This window comes from Tetrao urogallus (assembly GCF_951394365.1).
Source record: "Tetrao urogallus genome assembly, chromosome: 5".
NCBI classification, from domain to species: Eukaryota; Metazoa; Chordata; class Aves; order Galliformes; family Phasianidae; genus Tetrao; species Tetrao urogallus.
Window position 1 is genome coordinate 436,812 of NC_136818.1, and position 22,051 is coordinate 458,862.

At 43.8% G+C, this 22,051-nt stretch overlaps 2 protein-coding genes across 2 annotated transcripts in view; both read right to left on the bottom strand.

Moving 5' to 3' along the window:
- LOC306946953 (serine/threonine-protein kinase TNNI3K) overlaps nt 1-12,704 on the bottom strand; it is a gene marked incomplete at both ends in the record, with an annotated part of 46,600 nt that extends 33,896 nt beyond the window's left edge. Inside the window, 11 exons of the mRNA XM_079536102.1 lie at nt 749-898; nt 1,544-1,638; nt 2,666-2,770; nt 2,851-2,995; nt 5,356-5,494; nt 6,945-7,043; nt 8,350-8,460; nt 8,953-9,050; nt 10,521-10,606; nt 11,959-12,067; nt 12,665-12,704. Coding sequence (XP_079392228.1) covers nt 749-898; nt 1,544-1,638; nt 2,666-2,770; nt 2,851-2,995; nt 5,356-5,494; nt 6,945-7,043; nt 8,350-8,460; nt 8,953-9,050; nt 10,521-10,606; nt 11,959-12,067; nt 12,665-12,704 — 1,177 coding nt within the window. The remainder of the gene's footprint in view (nt 1-748; nt 899-1,543; nt 1,639-2,665; nt 2,771-2,850; nt 2,996-5,355; nt 5,495-6,944; nt 7,044-8,349; nt 8,461-8,952; nt 9,051-10,520; nt 10,607-11,958; nt 12,068-12,664) is intronic.
- A 4,762-nt stretch (nt 12,705-17,466) lies between these two features.
- On the bottom strand, nt 17,467-21,687 carry FPGT (fucose-1-phosphate guanylyltransferase; the record flags this gene model as incomplete). Its single annotated transcript, XM_079535453.1, has 4 exons — nt 17,467-18,917; nt 19,780-19,872; nt 21,311-21,478; nt 21,606-21,687. 4 exons carry the CDS (start codon nt 21,685-21,687, stop codon nt 17,467-17,469), a joined length of 1,794 nt encoding a protein of 597 aa, XP_079391579.1.
- Between the last annotated feature and the right edge of the window lie 364 nt (nt 21,688-22,051).

The window sequence follows — 22,051 nt, forward strand, 5'->3', positions numbered from 1 at the left end:
ACTGGCTCTGCTTCAACATGGGCAGGTCATAGAATCACAGAATGGCCTGGGTTGCAAAGGAGCACAGCGCTCATCCAGCTCCAACCCCCCGCTGTGTGCAGGTCGCCAGCCAGCAGCCCAGGCTGCCCAGAGCCACATCCAGCCTGGCCTTGAATGCCTCCAGGGGCACCTACAGCCTCCTTGGGCAACCTGTGCCAGTGCCTCACCACCCTCTGGCTGAAAAACTTCCTCCTCATATTCAACCTAAACCTCCCCTGCCTCAGTTTAAAACCATTCCCCTTCAAGTCCTGGGCTCTTATCACAGAGTCCCCTCCTGCAGATGGTCCTGCTGCCAGAACCCAATGTGCAGCTAACGTGTGGCACAGCTTAACAGCAAGGGGAGATTCCCTGCTCTGACCTTACAAGAAATGAAGATTGCTGGCCCTGATGTATTGTTCCTTGTAATGCCTCCTTCAGCAATAATATTAAAACTCCTCAAGCACATCCCACAGGCCTTTTCTGAACAGGCTCCATGATTGCTGTTTTAGCAGCACATAAATACCGCCGTCCTCGAGTTTGTGTTGAATTAAACTGATGTACAACTGATATATGAGAAGATAAACACAAGGGCTTGTTGTTACAACCCTTCATGCCAGGAAGCAGAAAACAGTTGCTGAGCGCTCAGCCAATGGGGCCTGAGGGGTAATTCTGTACTCCTATCCCCTGCCCGTACTGTTCCTCTGTAGATTTCCATAGAAAACAGAAATACCTTTCTCATAAGCCCACATCAAGCAGGTCTGCTCATCCTTTTCTCCACTGGACCTGCTGGGATCACAAGCGACCAGATTCATATCAGCTCCATTATCCAGCAAAAACTGCACCAGACGAATATGGCCATGGTAGCAAGCACAGTGCAGTCCTAGAACATCAGAGACGTGTGGGAAGCACAGCTGTCAGAACAGATCTTAGAACTTGTGTCAACACGGATGGAGCACAGACCGATTTACCTGATAAAGGAATATATTATCAAACAAACACCCGAGGCAACAGCTGAAAACAAGTTTGCTCTGCAAGAACCGATCCATTGCCTGCTACACAATGTGACAGCGTTTACTCTCCCACCTGCAAATCACACTGAACAGCTCTGTATGCAAGGAGAGCTCATAGAAACAAAGAAGCCACTCTTTTTGTCTTCATCTGCTGTCTGGGTGTGAGGGGGGCAGCCCTTCAGACACAGCACCCCACATTCCCTAGCAGAATAACACTGAGGACCAATTCTTGAGGCTGCTTAGAAGCCCAGCTGCAGGGCAACACTTTACATCAGGTTTTACCATTCCTATACTGGCTAATGAGCTCGATTCGTTCTCACTGAGCTCTTAGTATTTTTCTGCGCCTTTTAGCTAAATCAATCGGAGAAAAAAAAGAAACTGAGATCTCTTTGAGTGGTAACTGGATGCTGATCACTGACTTACTGTGTTAATTACCTTGAAAATCCTGACTGTGTATAGGTTCCAATTTTTGTGATGCTGGTGTATGATTCACACAATAAGGGTGATGATGTTACCTGTATGTCCATCTCTTCCCTGGTGATTGATGCTTACGACATTCTGATCCAGAAGGAATTTCACAAGTTCTATGTTCTTTCCATAGGTGCAAGCACTGCAAAAAATGGAAGGAAAAGTGAACGTTGCAGCATGGGAATGTAAGTACTTTGTGTAGCCAAAGACTTCAGGAGAGTGACAGAGAGATTGCAGTAGAGGACTTTTAGAGATGTGTAAATGCATGATTAATCCACAAAAGCAAATATGTTCATTTCTCTTGCCTCATAAGCATTCTAATTATTCTTGTATAAATTGATTTTGCACAGTATACAAAATTAATACACTGCCTTACAACATGTGCCTTAACCAGCACTTTGCAGCCTCACAGTGCTGTGATCAAACTGTTCCGTCTCCTCATTTCCAGGTCAGAATGTCTGGAATCCAGGAGGTTTCTGGGCAGAACTCCAACACCAGCTTCAAAAGCAGGCAGCAGGAGAAGCCATTACCCAAAGAGGTGCTGATGAACCTGATGCCCTTCCTACATTTCTTTCTCTCTCTCCTCACTCTCGTCCTCTCCCATATATCAAGGTGTGAACTTCTTATCTATGCTGAGCTCCTTGCTTTATCCCTCACTCATCTGGTTGTTGCTGAGACATTTGGTTCTTGAACATTTGGTTCTGTGAAGAAAGGTTGATGGATCTGGACTTGTTTAGCTTGGAAAAGAGAAGGCTGCAGGAAGACCTCATTGTGGCCTTCTAGTGCTTGAAGGGAGCAGATAAACAGGAGGGGAACGGCTGTTTGTGAGGGTGGATGGTGATGGGACAAGGGGAATGGTTTTAAACTGAGACAGGGGAGGTTTAGGTTGGATATTAGGAGGAAGTTTCTCAGCCAGAGGGTGGTGAGGCACTGGAACAGGCTGCCCAAGGAGGCTGTGGATGCCCCATCCCTGCAGGCATCCAAGGCCAGGCTGGATGTGGCTCTGGGCAGCCTGGGCTGCTGGTTGGTGACCTGCACACAGCAGGGGGTTGGGACTGATGAGCGTTGTGCTCCTTTGCAACCCAGGCCATGCTGTGATTCTCCTTGGTCATTGCGTTGCACGCACCTTCACGTCATTCTGCTGCTAATGGCGGTTTTAAGCCCCTCACCTGTGGAAAGCCGTTTCACTGAAGATGTTCTCCTTAGTGAGACTTTCTGTTCCTGAGAGTTGAATCATTTCCTTGACCACGTCAAACTTCCCACTGTAACAAGCACTGGAGATAAAGGGTTGTTAACGGTGCCAACTTTCCAGTTAGGCCCTATCAGTGAGAACAGAGCTCCCCACGCGACTCACAGGTGTAACGGTGTGTCCCCATAGATGTTAACCACGTGGGGCTGAACTTCAAAGCTGCTATGCAGTAAGAACTTGACAATCTCGTGGTGCCCAAATCGACAGCAGAAGTGCAGAGGAACGTGGTCCTCGTTGTCCTGAGCATTCACTGTCATTGCACCCGGAAAGAGAGCAAAGGAAGTATTTTATATTTAGCATAAGCTGTTTTGAGCATTTAATAAAGCTTTATGTATGTTGCAGCCATATTATGAAACCTCTCAAAGTACTGGTGGTTCTTTTTCTTTAAAACTGAAATTTCTGCGAGCTGCTACACATCAGAATGGCACTATTTAGGGTCCGCTGCAGTGCATCATCCAGACAATTTTCTGGGCTTAGAGTACATAACTGCTTTATTCCAGGACAGAATGTTTTCATGCAGACTTTCAGGAGTGGAACAAGACTTGCTGTCCCCTTTAGAAAGCTGTCAGTATGGTACAATGCTAAGCAAACTCAGGATACGTGTATGAATGTAATTGTTTTTAAGCACTATATTATCTTCTTAGAATATCAACAGCTGAATAAAATCAGCTACACAGTGAGAAAATGCATTTAAACAAAGGCAGGAGACACAGTAGGATATATTTTTCATGGACGCTATTAAAATATAAATGCATAAAACATAAAAAGTAAAAGAGGAAAGGGAGAATTTATTGAAATTTCTGGAATTCCAGAGTTTCCATTCTGTTCAACATTTATTTTCCCCTCTGAGGATGATTATACGCGTGCTTAACATTCCTCAGGGCGTATTTCAGAGGATGGGAGTGTCCTTTTAAACAGCATGGAATTATATGTTAGAATGGGCAAAATTAGAGACATAGAATATTGCAGTTAGCAGAGCTGTACTTATCCCTATTTGTTGAACGTACTTTCTGCGATGGTTAGTACTTTTTTCCCTACATTTAGGTAAAGAACAGCATAACTGATTGATGTCATAATTGAAAGAGCTGACAAATCCAGTCCACTTTGTCTGACATTTTGCTCTCAATTCAAAAACCTTTGATATTAATAGACTACTGAGGAGTAATATGCCCATTAGGAGTGTCCAGACTTGCAATATGCAGGTTTTTAACAACTGCTAGGTACAAATATTTCCCATAGCTGACTTTCCCTGGACAAAGGGCACACTGCATGCGTTCTGAGGTTCTTTCTTGCCATGATTTTCTGTGACAAAAAGGAAAAATGAATCTTAGAATAAAAGGCTGTTAGAAACTTTTCTGAAGTAACGCTGGATGCTCACAGAAATGGGCAGTCCTTTAAGCTGAACTGAACTTACGACTTCCTAATGTCCTCTGACAGAGAATTCCAAAGATGAATTATGCTCCAGACTAAAAAAAATTGACCACATAAACAAACAAAAAAACCTACCAAGCTCATGGTCTGCAAATTTCATTAACTGCCTTCACCAACCTTTCTAGCAGCCTTATGTACAAGGGAGTGAAAAAAGGAAATTGTGTTATTTTGCTATCCTAAGATTATTTTTCACTTTATGGATTGATGTGGCATGTTAGGCTTTCTTTTTTTATTGTGATGTGGTGCCAGACAGATTCATTCTGAAGTGCAATAAATAAGAAGGAAATAAATGTCAAAGTTTTGTAATAATAAATGTCAGTGCTTTACAGCGTGTACCCAGAGAATGGCCTGAAGGACACGAGGGGTGTCAGGGTCACGAGCTTCTACAGCACAACAAGCTGTAAGAGGGGCAGAGGAAGGAATTGTGCATCTTCTCCTTCACTTTGCAGTTAGAAATGGTGTCAGGTTCTCGTAATTATATATCCTACAAGAGGTGAAGAAAACACCTTCAACATCGGGTGATGGATTTTGTTTTAATTGCTACCTAACATTCATAGAACACATAAATAAACAAGAGGACTTCTGTCACAGTTCAGCCCACTGTGCATCTCTCACACACTTTCTCTTATTGTAAGTAAGAATTCCACAATGAAGGATATGAAGCTTGTGTAGCACAATGAAAGGTGAGCTGAAAAGATTCAGTCTCTGTTCCTATTTTGTTTGTGAACCATTTGCAATGTCTTATCTGAATTATTTTAAGTCAACTGCTCTGAAGATTTGATTTAAAATCCTTCATCTGTATCCCATTCACTGCAAGTTTACTACATTTAAGTTACTTGATTGGAGATATATATTACACAGCCAAGTCTTCCCTGAAGTACTGTCTCAGTAATGTTGCCTTGTATGTAAATCTTAATTTTGTTTTCTGCTGTTGTTTGTCACCTATGAGTTATTCATGGAAACAGAATGCAATGAGATGGCAGCTCAAACCGAGCACACATAATAAGTGAGGAAAAGCTCCTCAATTGCTTTTTTTCCTTTCTTTTGTTTCAGTTGTCCAGAGACAACAGAAGAACAAATACACACAGACTGTTAGGAAGAGAAACTCAATACTGAAGACCTGGCTCTGTCTATTAGCATACAGCAATAAAGTTGATTTTTTAAAATGATTTTTCTTACCATCAGCTTTGCTTCCTTCCTCCATCAGGAGCTTTGTGATATTGAGAAAGCCTTTGGCAGAAGCTAAATGAAGAGGCCTGTCTCCAACTTCCCCACTTGCATTCACATCAGCTCCAAACTTCAGCAAGAGATGAGTTACCTAAGCAGTTCATCAGCGTTGATTAGAATATCACATGGAAATCAATCTTTTGGCACAATCAGAACAACGCACTGGGTAATACTTTATGTGCACACCTCTTTAAAGTTGGAATGCGGAGAGGAGATCCAATAGAAAACTTACGTTTGAGTTACACGTCTACGGAAATACTAAAATGCTCACAAAAATATTTCTTATCTAAGATGGGATGTGTGGTGAACAGCTGGACACCAGGCCTGCATTTGTTTAAATGACCACCCAGATATTAAAGTAAAAGCCCTTGAAGTCCACACCCAGATCAGAACTGTTCTCAAGCTGCTTTAATGACCACAAAAGCACCAGATGCTCTCCTCACATCACCTCACAGGACAGCAATGGTTCGTTCTGAGTGCTTTATGGCAAATAAGGAAACTAATCTCTCAGTCCAACATACAAAGTGCTTCCTAATGTGCCTGGGTGGTGAGGTGCTTGTATATGAAAGAAGGATCTCAGGAGCACTTCTTTGGTTCGCAGCCTTGCTGTCATTTGATCACAGGAGTGCAGTCCTTTCCATCATCTCTCTATCTGAACTCTGTTCTTTTGAAAACTTTTCCTCCAAGTCCCAGTGCACTCCAAGAAACATGACACAGAACTGAAAAATACATTCTATCCAGAGTTCATCCTTTGATACATGAAAACTGGCCAGAATACATTATTTTAGCTAAAGAGAGTTGTAGAGAATTACTTACGTAAGCCAGAACAGACCCATTATTATATTTTACACAAAAGGACTGTTCAGGGCAACTGAAAGGATTGCTAATTAACTACATGCATAATTTTTCTATTAAAAAAAAAAAAAAAGAATTAGAAGATTCAATGCCTGCTTTGGTCAGGGTTTGAGATTACGTTTCAGTGAATCTGTGACCTGTGTGAATGAAACAAAGGCACCTGGACTTGTTGTGTGCACAGCATCTCAAGGAAAATCCTGCTCTCCAAATCATATTTTTTTCCGTGAACATAAAAGTGGCCACAACTTAATTTGTGAATTCCAATGAAAACGGCAGAAATTACATTGAATTATTACTGGCACGTGATGTGCACCTCCTTGCAGAGCCTTAAGGCAGTTTACCCCCAATGCAGTCTCTGGAATATGGGATAAAAAAAGCAACAAACGAAGTAAATCTCTTAGTCGTAGCCTGTTTGCAAATAATCAGTTCTGGCTAAAAAATTACTTGTTTCAAGAGGCCTAGAAGGGAAGACACCAATTCATTCTAGGGTCCAGCACAGATGATTGAGTGCAGATATTTCCTGTTAAAATTCAGACTCAAGGGCAACCAGAGACTGACTTGAGTGTATGAAAGCCTTTCACAGTGATCCCCCTGAATTGCAATGCAAATGTGTAAGAATAGACCTACAGTTGCCTGGACTGCTCCACCTTCCTTCTTACTGAAATCTCCCCCCTGCCCCGTGTTACCTGTTCATGGCCATAATAAGCAGCAATGTGCAACGGGGTGAAGAAAACCGCATCCTGAACGTTCACATAAGCTCCATGCTGCAAAAGAATATCGACAGCCTAGACGAATACAAAGAGAAATTCCTATTAGAAGCAGCACACAAATGGAGTCAGGCAGTAAAACAGGATTTCAAGATATCGCCAGTTTAAAAGAAACAAAAAGCCCTAAGCCCACACAGGGGAAGAGCTGAGTGCAACATGTAAGAGTGACAAACTTAAATTAACTGAACGCTGAATGTCAGTGATGCTTTACAAATCAGGCTGAAGACGTGTTTGCAAGTAAAAAGCCTGATTTACAAAATAGGAGGCGTAGAAATGAGTCTGTCCTTTTATTTTCTTTTAATCGTCCTGAACGAGGAGCCGTAAACTCATCAGAGTTTTCAGAAGTAAATAAAACAAAATACAAAATCCTTTTAAATTAGGCCAATCCTCATTGTATACAAATGTCTTTGTGTTCTAGGAGTTGATAGGCCTGTGGCATTGATAAATAACCCTAAGTGTTTCTTTCCAATCAGCAGTTGGTTTTGGACTTCCAGGAGGCCATTGCTGTCATTAACAGCCAGTTATCACCAAACATGGGCTATCTGAATAACTTGCAGAATGCAAGCCTGAATGAAGCTGCTTTGGATTATTTTCTGAAGCCTGCAGAACTGCTAATCTTTTTTTGTTTCTTTGAAGCACAAAGGAGCCCATGCACGCTCAGTGCTGGCAATTGGGTTACGTGGGCAGTTCTGCACTTCATTCTGATGAAACTTCCTGAAGTTTTCTAATGATGATGAAAAGCTTTGGGCTGTGAGTCACCTGCAGGGAAGCAGTTCCTGGCAATCTGCAGAAGTCACAGAGAAGGGGAAACAGCCACCTTGGTGCTGTGCTCTGCACTCCGTACCTCCCACTGAGATTTCCCCCGATGACGCCAATTAATCCCAGCTATGATGATGCACAGTTCTCTCAACTGCTGTCTAACTTAAGGCTATTGATTCATTTCGTACCTGCAGCAATTCAACCAGTCAGTTAAATCCATGTCATTCACCAGAACTCAGGCTGCTAGAGCCTGTTACTAAGCAACATTAGCGTTGAGGGATTATTTCTTTACACAGTTTAAATCGAAATACATTTCTTCCCATGTGACTGCCAATACATACGCACTATTGTGTAAGACATGAGGACAGATGTGAGACCACAATAAGCTTTTGTATCTTCCTTAGCTGGTCCATTCAGTGAAGCAGGCCACTGATGAAACACGTAAGGAAAGATTCAGGTAGCGACCTCTTGAAACATAATGATCTCCCCAGGGTTGCTTCTGCTACAGGTAGTCAGAGATGCTGCACTCACAGATCATTTCCCACAGAGAAAAGGGGAAGCTCACCTGGTGATGCCCAGCTATGGTGGCAATGTGAAGGGCTGTCAGAGCTCCATATCCAACCTGCTGAACGTCAGCTCCGCCATGCAGCAGTGCTGTTATGAGTTCTGTGTTGTCCTATGGAGTGTGCACATAAAGCATCTTATTTCTGCAGTAGCAAACAAAGCTGGCCCTTCCACATATTGAAAATAAATATGAGACTGTCTTTCCTCCTACATTCAGACAGAATTCCAAATGCTGCTGCTCACATCTTTCTTTCCATTCCTAAAGCTCTTGGCAATATGTAAGACATTGCTGCATTGGGAATTCAGAGCCTTCTTTGCACCAATAACAGCAATAGCAATAAGAAAGAATGCTCCTCTATCCTAAGATGCAGTGCAGAATTTAATCAACATTTCTAAAGCAACATGATATCCTCATGATGACAGTGCAAAAGCATATGCTGATTTCCCATGCATGTGCTCTCTGTAGGTAACTTTCCTGCACACTGTAAATGTAAAATTGATATTTGCTCTAGAAGTAGCACCTAGAGAGTTCAGCTGAAGAGGGCAGACAACTAAAGCTAATCCCTCCTGATTCCCTGTCATCACTTCATGCAAAATAATTTACCTTATAAGCTGCCAAGTGCAGAGCAGTAAATCCATTTCTTGTTAATCTGGATGGGCGCAGTCCTTTTAGCATAAGAGTTCTTATATGTGATTTGTTACCTTTAAAAGGAAAGTTGGAAAGCGGAGTCATTACGCACACACCACAACAAAAAGCCACGCGTAGGAATAAATGTCAGCGTGAGTTTGACAACAGAGAGAAACAGGTTCATGAAATATTGCGCCCTCAGAATCAAATTAGGTGCCATTTCCTTACCCACTGACAGCAGCAGACCTGGCCACACGCAGCCTTACTGTTCATAATTCAACAAGGGTTGGTTAAGGAGGGTCGAACTTCTAAAGAAGCAGAATTCTCTTTTAACATCCAGACTACGCTGCAAAGAACTGCATAAATTAACAGATGCTTCCTGGAGCACTGGCTTCTCAGCCACAGAGTTCTTCTGTCCTTTCAGAAACGCAGCCCTGCTCTCCCTCTGCCTACGAATTACTGCAGGATGGCAGTTTTGAGGGATGCTGGTGGCCATCGGCATGGGCAACTAACTTCATTCCTATCTTTCTGATGTAGTGATGGTCTCAAAAACATACCTCCTTCTGAATAATCATGGCAATGTTTGAGGGCAGTGCTGAGTCCAATAACTTCTCTTCAAGCCTGAGGTGTTCACATATTGCACCTAATTAATCAATATTGTGTATTTTCTTTAACTTCCTTTCACTAACTCCATCGATTGCTGTTATGTTACCAAATGCTGATGTTGTCTTTAATATGAACCTGCACGCTCTGAAATCAAGTTTAAAGATTCTTTTTCTGTTCAGCAATGCAAGATCAGGTCCTCCTTGATCTAAGGCTGACCAACTTTTATCTGTATATTGTTGTTGCGTACTTTGTGGAGCTAAAACCTTATGGCAAAATTCTCTTTGTCTCTCTTAGCAAGTGGAACAGATGCCACATGTGTGCATGAACTAACGACTGGCCAAGCAGCAGTGTGGATCAGAGTGGAAAACTGCACCACTTGTGTGTTTTTATGAACATTCCAGAAGTCACCCTGCAGTCTTTTCTTGCATGCTATGATTCGCTGTCTGCAAAAGTCCTATCAACCCGTATTTTCTGACTAGAACACTTGAATTACTCTTCTAACTACTGTGATATACAATGCAGGTGTTTCCACTGTACTAGAAAAATGCAGGCTTTGTGGATGGCAAATACATTCAAACTAGCTCCATATCCTGAAATCTATAGCAAGTACACAATACATAATTGTATAAAAGTACTACACAATGAGTAAAGAGTAATGAACCAATGCATATAGCAATTGAGATGAATTAATTGAACATTTGTAATAAAGACACGACAAATTATCACCCACAACTTCTGTTGGACCAATGGATCAGTCGTAATGTGGTTCAGCGTAAGTTGCTTCGGTCTTGTTGGCAAACAGGGTTGAAGGTAATGCTTACAGGTAATTATCCAAGTGCCAGTGAGGACAAACCCAAGAAATTGAAAATATAATAATCCTCCTGACAGTCATTAGAGACAAATACCAACCGTGTAAATAAGATGCTTGAAATACCTACCCTCACATATGCAGCATAAGTGAAGAAGAGAGAGCCCATTATCTGTGCGGTAATTTAAATTGACTTTGCAGAAGGCTTCATCAGAGCTGAAGAAAGATTTTTCAGAGGATTACTGTTTTCATCCTTCGGTAGAATTTATTTCATTTGGAAAACGTTTAAAAGAGAAATCTCAGTTGAAGCTTTTGCAGACACAGGGCTAAATTTAGATTCAGTTTGCACTCTGTAAACCTAGAAATGCTTTACTGACAACAAGTGGGGATCCAGATTTATCTTTCAGCAAATTAAACCTGAGCCTAACTTGAATTGCTCCCTGAACACCCTGCTACCAGTACCGTCCTGCTAATCAGTGCATTCCTTCTAAACCCTGATAAAATAGAGGAAAAGAAAGAGCAGAAAGCTCTCCTTATAGATAAGACTCTTTTTATAATTAATGAAAAAAGAGGACAGTTTGTTCATTGATTTAAAAATAAAGATTAAAAAATACAAAGAAGTATTCACTCCACACTGATGAACAGGACACAAGCACAGAACTGGTGGCAATTAAGGTAAGTCGAAAGAACACCTGGGAGGCCTTCAGAAAGAACATCTGTGTTCCTGAAAACATGCAAAGAAACACAACAAAATCATTACGTTGGTGCACGGACATGGGAACCCGACAGGAGCACAAACACTGCTGGTCGCTGCCTTTTTAAGCCTTACATGGGCAGCTGTAACTTTCTTAAGGACTGTATGTTGCCTTTGACAGCTTAGCATTGAATGTATTGTCATTTCAGGTTGTGAATTCGTGGTTTATTTTGAGAAGCATTCTTTTCTTTCTTTCTTTCTTTCTTTTTTTTTAAGTGGCTTTGATGCCTGACATTATTTAACTGCTCATTTCCCTAGAGTTAGGTCAGTACGCTTGGGCTGTGGTTGGACTTGATGATCTTTAAGGTCTTTTCCAACCTGAGCAATGCTATGATTCTATGAGCTTTTTGGATGGTGGGGATGTGAGAGAGCCACTCTGCTGAGGAGCACGGCTGTCAGTGCGTCAGTGTTCCTGCCGTCCTAGAAGGCGGCTGCAGGCAGGGATTGGAGTTTCACTTTCAAAGATGACCTGTTTGTGTGTTCCTTCAAACCGTATTACTTCAGAAAAATTCCTGTCTAAAGCAGCACACAGCAAAACTTAAGCATGTTATAAACTCAGATGTACCTCTAAAGATAATTTGTTTGCAAAAGAATATAGTCGTTTGCTCTAAAATATTGGCATTAGTAATTAATAGCCACTAATGTTGGTACTGTGTGACTCTTACCCACGTATCCCCCAAAACAGACATTAAAGAACAGGCATTCCATAGGTGTGAAATTCCTTCTGTAAGAAAACAATTGAAACTGAAAATGCTGCTCAATAGCAAATACTCGTTCAGTAGGCATTCATGAGCAGATTTCCTGAGTATTTTACCTAAAAACGTGCTTCAGTTCTGCCAGCTCCTTGTCTTTGATTTGCAGGTCATCTTCTAATCGCTCTATGATTATAGCATAAGATTCACTGACTTTCTTCTTCCATTCATCTGTCAGCAACAAAACAGAAACACTTCAAAACATACAGAAGGCAGGGACTCAGACTGCGGTGTCCCACCAGCAGAGCACTGCACTTCTAAGCACAGTTACACGCCATTCCTGTGCTGCTCTACTGAAGCTTGAAAGCTTAGTTAAAACGTTACAGCCATTAATCCATTCTTGCTGCAGCCAACACAGACACATATGGACTGATTTCGTAGATTGCTAGTACATCCAAATCCTTGTCAGGAGTATTTTTAATCTGAACAAGAGAAAACTTCAACCACAGGTTTCATTTGTTAGTTCTTATTTCCTAAATCTTAGCATACATCCACAGCACAGACAGATTAAAGTTTTAAGGCTTTTCTAATGAAGTATGAGCTAACACAATAATGTAAACTAATACGACCTTACACGACAGTGCAGCAGATTTAGTTTACTTTGTTTCGTCTTTAACAGACAGATACGGACTAAGCTGCTATTCCTGTCAGCTAAGAACAATACAATGCCTTACCCTTGAACTCAAGGGTAAATTTGCAATATTTCATCATTTGCAGATGGAGGTAAGGCACACTACAGCTTAACAAAATCACAGCAGTGTTAATTACCAGTGCAAGTTTGGGTTGGTCTAGATTTGTAATTTCCCATTTGTTCAATGTATCTTCTTTGTTTCAGCAGAGTTCTTGCAGTAATACGATTCCTCGCTCAAGAGCAGCGACGGTCCTGCTGAAAAACACCCCGATGGTCTCTGGCTAAAAATAAACCCTGTGCCAATGGAATGTCATGCAACAATGGCACGGAGCACAGCAGCACGTGCTGCCAAGTGTGACAAAATAGCGCAGGTACCTCATCAGCCTCTTTAAAAATCGACTGCCCATTTCAATAGAAATATTTGCTCTCGTCTGTTGCATACAGAAAACTGGAGGAGAGGAGGCAATTTGGCGGCTGGTTACCAATTTGGTACAGAGAAAGGCGTTAATGAGGTTGAATCCCGAACAGTCTTTTGGGATCCCCGAGGAGCGCTGAGGGTCCTTGGTTTGAAGAGGTCGGAGAAGATCTCAACTGGTAACGTTAACAGCAGCTGCAGCACGCAGGATGGCTTTGGAGAACCTGAGTATTTTAATTGTAACGTATACGTTGTATCATACTAGGGAACACTGACTTCTTCCCCTTTGGTAACATTTGCACATGTTGCTACATTTTGAGGACATCCCTCCAAGTAAAACCAGAGCTGAGTTTGCTGTCAGGAATTCAGTACACTGACTTTGCATTTTTCTGTCCTTAGGCAGAGAACCACCACAAAGCTGCCCCTTCACAGCCACACAGCTGCAGCTCCACAGGCCAACATGTCTGTCAGGCTGCAAACGAAGGACACGACCTGGAGAAAGCAGGCCCATCAGCCATGCAGACTGACTGCTAAGGAGGGAGGCTCTTTGCTGTGCTCTGGCCCTGCTCCTGCTGGAGTTTTCCCCAGAACAGAAGATGTTTGAGCTGCTTTGCTCACATTCCAAGCAGACTGTGCACTAATCAGCAAAGGGCCAGGACCTGTATGGATATGTATCATGCTGACCTCCTTGTTAGCATTTTAGTCAGCACCCAGCATCATAGAAATGCTTTAAAAAAATCCATGGTCCAGGTAGACTGGGCTTCGTGCTTACTTATACAAGCAAAGAAACCATGTCATAATAAACTGATACTGTGTGCACAGATGATTCCTCTAAGAGCTTCTGCTTAAGAGCCATGCAAGAAAGTTGGTCAACAGCAAAATAGTGCTGCTTTCCACTCACATAATCCAAACCTCCTTTAATCCGGTTAGCACAGATCTGCTCGTCTACTGTCTGCACCTTTCACATCCATTTCCCTTCAAACAGGAAGACTTCAAACTCATTTTCTCATCCCACTTTGGGATTTCTGCTCTTTCCTGTGTCTCCTTCTTCTTTGATTGCTTTTTAAAATTTACTTCATATTTGTATCCTGATACATACACACACACAAATATTTTTAAAGCCTACTGATCGACCTTGACAGTTGTTCTGTTCAGTCTTCTCAGTTGAGGATTTCAGGCAAGAGGATATGTAAATATAGTACACACACATCAAATCTCTAGCAAGCTGCATCCCACCACAAACAAACTCGAACTCCCATGATAGCTCCTGGCACACCGTGAGCTCATCCTTGTATTTGCACTGATTTACACATAAAACCAAGGACGTATTTTGGAAGACTTTGAACTGCTGACAAGATGCCCCGTGATACGCGACCAAATATTTGCAAAGCGCACCAGCCTCTGAACTGATCCTCCACATCCAGTTGCCGAGCAACGAGGAGGGCTGTAAAAACAGCACCCTGTGGTTACCTGCTCTGCCACTGCTTCTGTTACCTTAGTGCAGCTTTTCTTCCCTCTCCTGAGGGCAGCCGTGGCTGTGCAGCCCAGGAACAAACTTCTGGCTACCCCCCAGCCCACGAGCCTGCAGGATGCTCGGCCAGGTGCCTCCCACCACTGCCTGGGCTAGGAACTTGGTGACACACGGAGCTTTCTGAGCATTCTGTGATCCGTCCCTTTGGGTTTTTCCCTTTGGCTGTTAAAAAAAGGCAGATCTGCCTCTTCTTTATCACCTGTGCTCTCAGAACAGCTCTGGAAGAGCTTGGAGGCTGGCCCGGGGCTTTGTGAGAACACCTGAATCCAGGGGAATAATTAATAACAGCCGAGCCTGTTTACAAACAAACACCAGAGGGAGAACTACACCGACATCAGGGTTAGACCATTTCTAATTAACATACGTCCAAGCGGCACTGAAATGTCAAAAGCAATGTTTTCTCAGTGAGTATTCAGAGGTAATTGCAGATGTACTACTAAGCTGTGCAATTTTTGGTAACGCTCAGGTACGTCACGTGAGCAGGGTGTTCAAATACATCGTTACAGAGCTAAAGCAGGAGGAAGCCGATAGCCCACGTCACAAAGCAGGCGCTCACACCTCCTGGGTGGCAGCGGATTGGAGGGGTGTGCAGAAGCACAGCGCTGCTATTTTGGTGATGGCAGCACTGCGGTGGCATTTGCACAGGGATTAACCTTCCACATGCGCAGAGGGGAAAAAAGGAATCTGTCGCATCAGATTTAGGAACATGAGATGGAAATGCTGAGCAGCACAGACTCTTTATCCAAGCCAAGGCAATGCAAAAGATGGAACTTTCTTACCTTGGTTCCCCAAATCCTTCTGGCACGGGTATCTCTCAGCTCCTCCTTTTTCTTTTCTTTCTTTCCCTTAAACTAATTTCAGCTGCCTCACCCTGTGTTCTTTTCTAAGTGCCCGATTGCTCACGTTTCAATCTCCTGCATAAAACATTGCTGAACTAATTCTCTTCTCCCAAATTCCATAATGCAGTACATACAGTATGGCTAAATCTCTGTCCATTATTACATGCTCTCAAGGCAGCCTGTGAAATCATTAAGACCACGTTCATAATGAGCCCCAGTATTACACAACAGAGCAAAACTAATTAAATAGTGAAAGCCAACATGAATAAAATCATTCAACACTCATTTTTCTCGAGACCACATCTGTCCCAGTTGCACTTCAGGATGGATGGAGACAGGCAGGATCTAAAGGCCCACACAGATTCTGCATCCACCTGGAAACTCAGTGAGTCCAAATCAAAATCAAGCTCCAAGCTTCAACAGATGCCTCCTGCTCTTAGGAAGTCCTATCTGTCACTTTCTGCACTGCACCTTCATTGCTCCAACCACAGGATGATCACAAAGTGCCACAGTCGTCTTGTTCTCAGAATCTGATAGTGTAAGCCAGAAACACCAAAACTGCAATTACCTTACTGTTAAATGTTACTATGTGGCCTTGGATAAGTCTCTCAATTGCTTGGGACAATTCCAGCTGGTTGAATTGAGAGCAATGCTTTAGATGCTAGAGAGTGAACACAGTTCACTTGCTTTAGCAGTTAAACTGTGAGAAAGAAGCTGAACTTTGTAAAATGCCATCTAAGTAAAATAGTCTGTACATCAAACTTTGACTATTAGTGCCTGGAACTGTCCAGTTTGAAGTCCTTTAATAAGATGTCATTACATTATAAGACAGCCCTTCCTTAAGGACAAGAATTTGTTACAGCTAAAAACACGCACGCTCGTTAAGCAGCTCTAACGCATAAAGCAAACAATTATCTCCTGCCTAAAGAAATGCACTAGATAATTTTTCAGATGTGTCATGAAGGATTGACAGAAACACTGGCTTGTCTGTTATCTCCTCTCAACACAAATACTGATTAACTCAAAAATGACATCACATCCTTGGTAGGCTGAACACCCTTTTGTGTTCTGCAGCTCCCATGCTTTCTCTGCCTGCTGAGCTGCTCAGCCAGTGCCCAACAAAATCAACAAGCTGCAGAATTGGCCTGCAGAAGGTCTGACTGGTGAATGCAGAGCTCTGCCTCTTACTGTCAGGGTATGTCAGGAGAGCCCTATCCCGCACTGCCATTCTCATGGCACGGTCTACTTTCTCTATTTGTTAGAACATTTCCACTACTGTCTGCAAATTACCACTGTTTTATTGGTAGTAAGAAAAGGTTATGGGTACATCAGACAATTAATGGGAACACACGCAGTTTCTGTGGCTCACTGGAGACGAGTGGAAGCTTACACATAGAAGTGCTTATGAATAAGTGCAGAATCCAAGACTGAAATTACAGAACATGTATGTGAACATGGACACATATAAAAACATATAAATTCGTTGACAGGGCTCTGTATCAAAATGTTGATTTTAAGGTTTTCCACATATGCTGCATGAAACCTGATTTTAAAAATGACAGACAACACAAATCCAGATATTTTGATATCTGTGGAATAAATTCATTCAGACTGCTGACATTGCTGATGACTAACATTGATCAAAACCCGATCTCTAGAATTCCAGACAAGAATATTTATTGTAGAAAGGAAACACGGAGTAGCATAAAAACTTACAGCAGTTTAATGTTTCTTACCCAGTAAATCAAACTTACACCCCCTCCGTTATGAGAATAACGGTGAGCACATGTCAGAGGCACACTTGGTGCTGGAGTGTGAGCAGAAGCAGCCACCTCTTACCTGTCCAGCCTGCAGTTGGTCCAGCACACCTGAGCAGGACAGCATCACTCCACAGAAGGAATTCTGAAGGAGAAATACACTAATACATTTTTACTTCCTTGTGTGCTGGTTGGAGCACTGGCCTGCTGACCCACATGCCAGACATGGCAGTCTAAGACTTTGACCAGGGCTCCACTCCTTTTTATGCTTTTGCTTACAAGGAACACTGAGAAGATCCGTTGTACATTTTGCTTACAATCACTACAAACTGGCAAGTAAATCATCCACAAATTGCAGACAAATTAAAGACAGGACATTGTTCAAGCACCAGTCCTTCTACAAATCAGATTTATCTTTTTGCCTTTTTAGACAAATTTCATCACGAATTTGATTTCTAAATTTCAGCATGCCTTCTACATCTTTGTAGGCAAGCATTTCTTGAACAGACAGGAGCTTAAAGCCATTCAGTGTAAAAGCTGACACACGCTGCACAGAATTTAACATGTTCAGTGACATCCTGACCGACTCACTTAAACTAGAACAAACAGGAAAAATCCTGGCAGTCCACAACCCAAACCGTGAGTTCTCACCAGAGAAGAGCTGGTCTGAAACCTGCACACCCCAGAGCTCCAAGCATTCTCGTAGGCTGACTCCAAAAAACCGTAGTGAGTTTGTATCCGACAGCAATTCCACATTCTTTTTCAGGTCATCTTCTACACTAAACACCATACTTACATACTTCACCTGATCATCAATTTTTACACTTAATGAACTCAGAAAACAGTTGGAAGGTATGTCTACTTCCAAATTGATGCAGGATCCACTAACAATGCAGTTCTTCCCTACCAACACTCCAGGCCCAATCCTGGAGTATTCAATAATGGATCCAGGTCCTACAAAACACCCAGGCTCAAGTATGCTTTGAATGATACTTGCTGATCCACCCAAGGTCTCAGCTTTGTCAGAAGAGATGCTAAAAGCCTCAGGCAGTAAGTTAAGCTCAAATTTCAGTTCGCTATCAGATGTAAAATGAAACAAATACTCTTGAGTAGTTCCAATGTGATAGAACTTAGAGTTATTTAAGACTATGACATTAAGTGAAGTTCCTTTCAGAAGAGAACAGAGCTTCTGCCGTACTTCTGCTAACTGTGATTCCTCTTTTGTGGCTTCACTTGTATTTTTTGTGTGATCTTGAGTGGTTCCACGTCCCAGGGCCTGCAGGAAGTCACCATACGCATCTATTTCACAGCACAGAGTATCAATTTGCTTATAGAATGCCAGTAATTGTTTTGCAGTGCCGTGATCAATGTAAAACATACTGTCTGTATACACGCACTCCGAGTCCACTTCTGAGTCACTGTGGTCTGCAAAGGAATCCAGCTGAGAAGAATTCCTTCTTACACAGACTGCACCGCACCGGCGCATGGTCTGCACATCTGGTTTGTGCAGGAAACGATGGCAAGATGTGTATTCAAGTCCTCCTTCTCCTGAGAGACTGGACGGATCTAAAACAAACACTCCATGAGTGGTCCCAACTGCCAAATCTGAAGGGTGAGCTAAAGCAGTAAATCCAGGCTTATCAAAAGTGATCGTTTCCGTAGGGCCGGTGCTGTAAAGCTCTATGTCATCTGAACAAGTAATGAGAATTCCTGGTTTCATGTGACGAGGGAAATCGATGTACATGGCAAGCTTCAGCTCCAGCATTTGGTAGACAGGATCGCCGAAAGGCAAGGCTGTGAAAATCTTGCCCAGTGCACTTGCATTCGGTAAACGCTGACTGTAACCACCTGAAGAAAAAGACACAGAGTACACTTCCTGGGAGACCACAAGCTGTGCAGTTGGTCCTATGCCAAGCATTCCTCAAAGAAGTCAGATTTTAAAAAGTTATCATACGCCTTCAAATATTTCCTGAGACAGATCTGACCTAATGTCCAAAATTCAGTGTGCCTCAAACAGCTTTTATTACATCTGTGGTTGATTTCGTTACCTTTAGTTTTGATTCAGGGCTGGAGTACAAACAACTCATCTATAAATACAGAAAATAAATGACTCCAGCTGTTCGCTTGAAAACTAAAGGAGAAAGAAAAAACATCCCAAAACAATTTTAAGTGAGAGAGGAGTCAAACAAGTAACACTTTGGTAAGGTGGCCTCTTATTTAGTGGATGGCAACCCTGCCCACAGCAGAGTGGAACTGGATGATCTGTAAGGTCTCTTCCAACCCAAGACATTCTAGGACTCTTTGACCTGGTTTCTTTCTTCTCTGCTAAGTGGATACAGCTTTCCACCCAACACATCTTGAAAGGGTTTTGACAAATCGGGTAAGGCAGCAAACATTTGTTCTGTATTTACAAGACCTCTAGGTCCCTATGCAGCCTGCAGGGAGGAAGAGACTGCTTAAGTGGGCATTTCAAGGCAGTAGCTTAATTCTGATGTTCTGACTGACCAAAGAACCCAAGTGCTGAAATGCTGAAGTGACAGTAACAACTCCAGAAGTTCCAGTGGAAATTCAAACGACCACTTCAGCTCCACTTGAGGTTACTTTTCTAAGAGAACTGTATTTCTAATTCTTTATCTATCAACATCAGTTTTTTGTTTGTTTGTTTTTCAAAGGTGACATTGTAAAGTGTGGAACGTAAAACAGAACTTACCAGAATGAATTAGTAGCACGATAAAAGAAGTCCATTTATCACCGTAGAGATTTTCCAGGCACTGAAGAACATGAAGTGTTGACCCACCATTTCCTAAAGAAAAAAGCATTTTATTATAAAGATCACCAATGATACATGCACTGAAACGTGAAGCACGCGGAGATCTGGCGATGTTTATTAAATGTGGTTTTTTTCTGTGTAAAAAATGAGCTGTCACTTGTTTTTGAAAGGTAAAAAATATTTATTTGTTTTTAACAGACTGCCTGCAGATGCACTGACGTCTATCTGACATTTCCTCAATCAGTTCTGACAGAACAGCCTTCCTAGAGCACTGCAGCTGAGTCACGCAGTGAGGATGCACAGTCAAAGCAAAGGACACCTTGGCTGGGCAGGATGGTTCTGCTCAGAACAGCCTCACCACCCAATGCTTTCCAACTGACCCAACTCAGCCCCAAGCGACGGCTCCTGTATGAAACGTCGCACAGCTTCACCACTGACTTCCATCAAACTTTCAGAAGGAAAAAATGTAAAACTTCTGGATATTTTTATGTGCTTCTAAAACAGCAAGATTTCTGAAAGTAATCTGTGCCTATTATTTTATACTGCAGATAGACTGCTGAGATTGGCTACCTTCTACATCCAAGTAAACAGCTATAATGAGCTTAGGATGGTATGGCAGACAACTTTCTTCCAGGTTATTGTTGCACGTTGTTGAACGTATTGAAATACATCAGTGTAAACTACCAGCTCAAAGCGAGCAGAACGAATTTACAAAACAACCATAGGTCAGTTGTATTCCACACTGGGAATACAGAAGACAGCCATACTGTATGAGCAATGTGCACCAACAGACCACAGGGATGGTGTCCCACAGAATCACAGAACGGCTTGGGTTGGAAGGGACCTCAAGGATCACGAAGCTCCAACCCCCCACTGCAGGCAGGGCCACCAACCTCCACATTTCATAGCAGCCCAGGCTGCCCAGGGCCCCATCCAACCTGGCCTTGAACACCTCCAGGGATGGAGGGGCATCACAGCCTCTCTGGGCAGCTGTTCCAGCACCTCACCACTCTCTCTGTAAAGAACTTCCCCCTGACATCCAACCTAAGTCTTCCCTCCTGCAACAACATCGTCCCAGTTATCATAATGGAAATTTTCTCTGCAAAAATTACCTTACATGAAGTCTGAGAAGCACAAACCTGCCATGCTGTGGCAGGAACGACAGTAACATGCTACCAACAGCATTAGAGCCTACATCTGTGCTGCAAAGGACATTTTTTGAGCAGGATTTTGAAGCCTCTCCACTGCAAGAGAGCAGTTGCAGTGGTCACACAAAGCTGAGCTCGGCGTGACTCAACACGAGTACGATCATACGGGTGCACTACGTGAGCACAGATCCCCGAAGGACCAGACGAGGCCCCAGATGAGGGTAACATCACAGCGGCTGCAGAGCAGCCCTACAGCCCGCAGTCTGACGCTCTCCGTCGCGCACGGATCCGGCCGCTCCGCAGCCGCCAGGCGGGGCACGCACCGATTTTGTGTCCCGGGGGATCCACGAAGACGTGGTACCGCACGCCCAGCGGCAGCTCCCCGCCCCGCAGCTTGGCGGCCAGCTGCCGCCGGAACGCCCGCTCCTGCTCCGCGTCGGCGGCGGTGATGGCGACCAGGTCCCAGAACTCGCCGTGCTTCGCGGCTCTGCCTGTCCGGCGGGGCGGAACGCGGTCAGCGCCGGGCCCGGGCCGCGCTCTCCGCGGGGCCGCGGATCCACGGCAGCGCCCCGCGCCCGCCCCGCGCCCCGCCGGCCCGCCCCGCGCCCGCCGCCCCACCTCGGAGCGCGGCGAACCGCTCCAGCCGCCGCCCCGTGGCCGCCCGCCGCGCCGCGCTCCGCCCGCCCGCCGCCTCCGCCATCGCCCCGCGCCCCGCCGAGCGCCGACGGACACCGCCTACCCGGAAGCGCCGGGCCGGGCGGGGGGCGGATGCGGAGCGCCGTGCGCAGCTGCTGGAGCGGAGCTGAACCCCGGCTGCGCTGCCGGGCACGATCCGCCGCGGCGCTCCGCCCCGAGTTGCTTTTTGTAGCCGTGGGCCTCGGCCAATTGCGGAGTGTGCGGGCCTCAGAACTGGGGGGAGAGGCAGGATTTGTCTGCGCCTAAATCTTACGGCGCAAGTGGCTGGAAAGCACTATAGGAAAAAAAAAAAAAAAGAAAAGTAAGAAGCAGCTACCGGAAATAATTTAGAAACTTTAAAAAAGTTACCAAAATTCCATCGTTTCCCA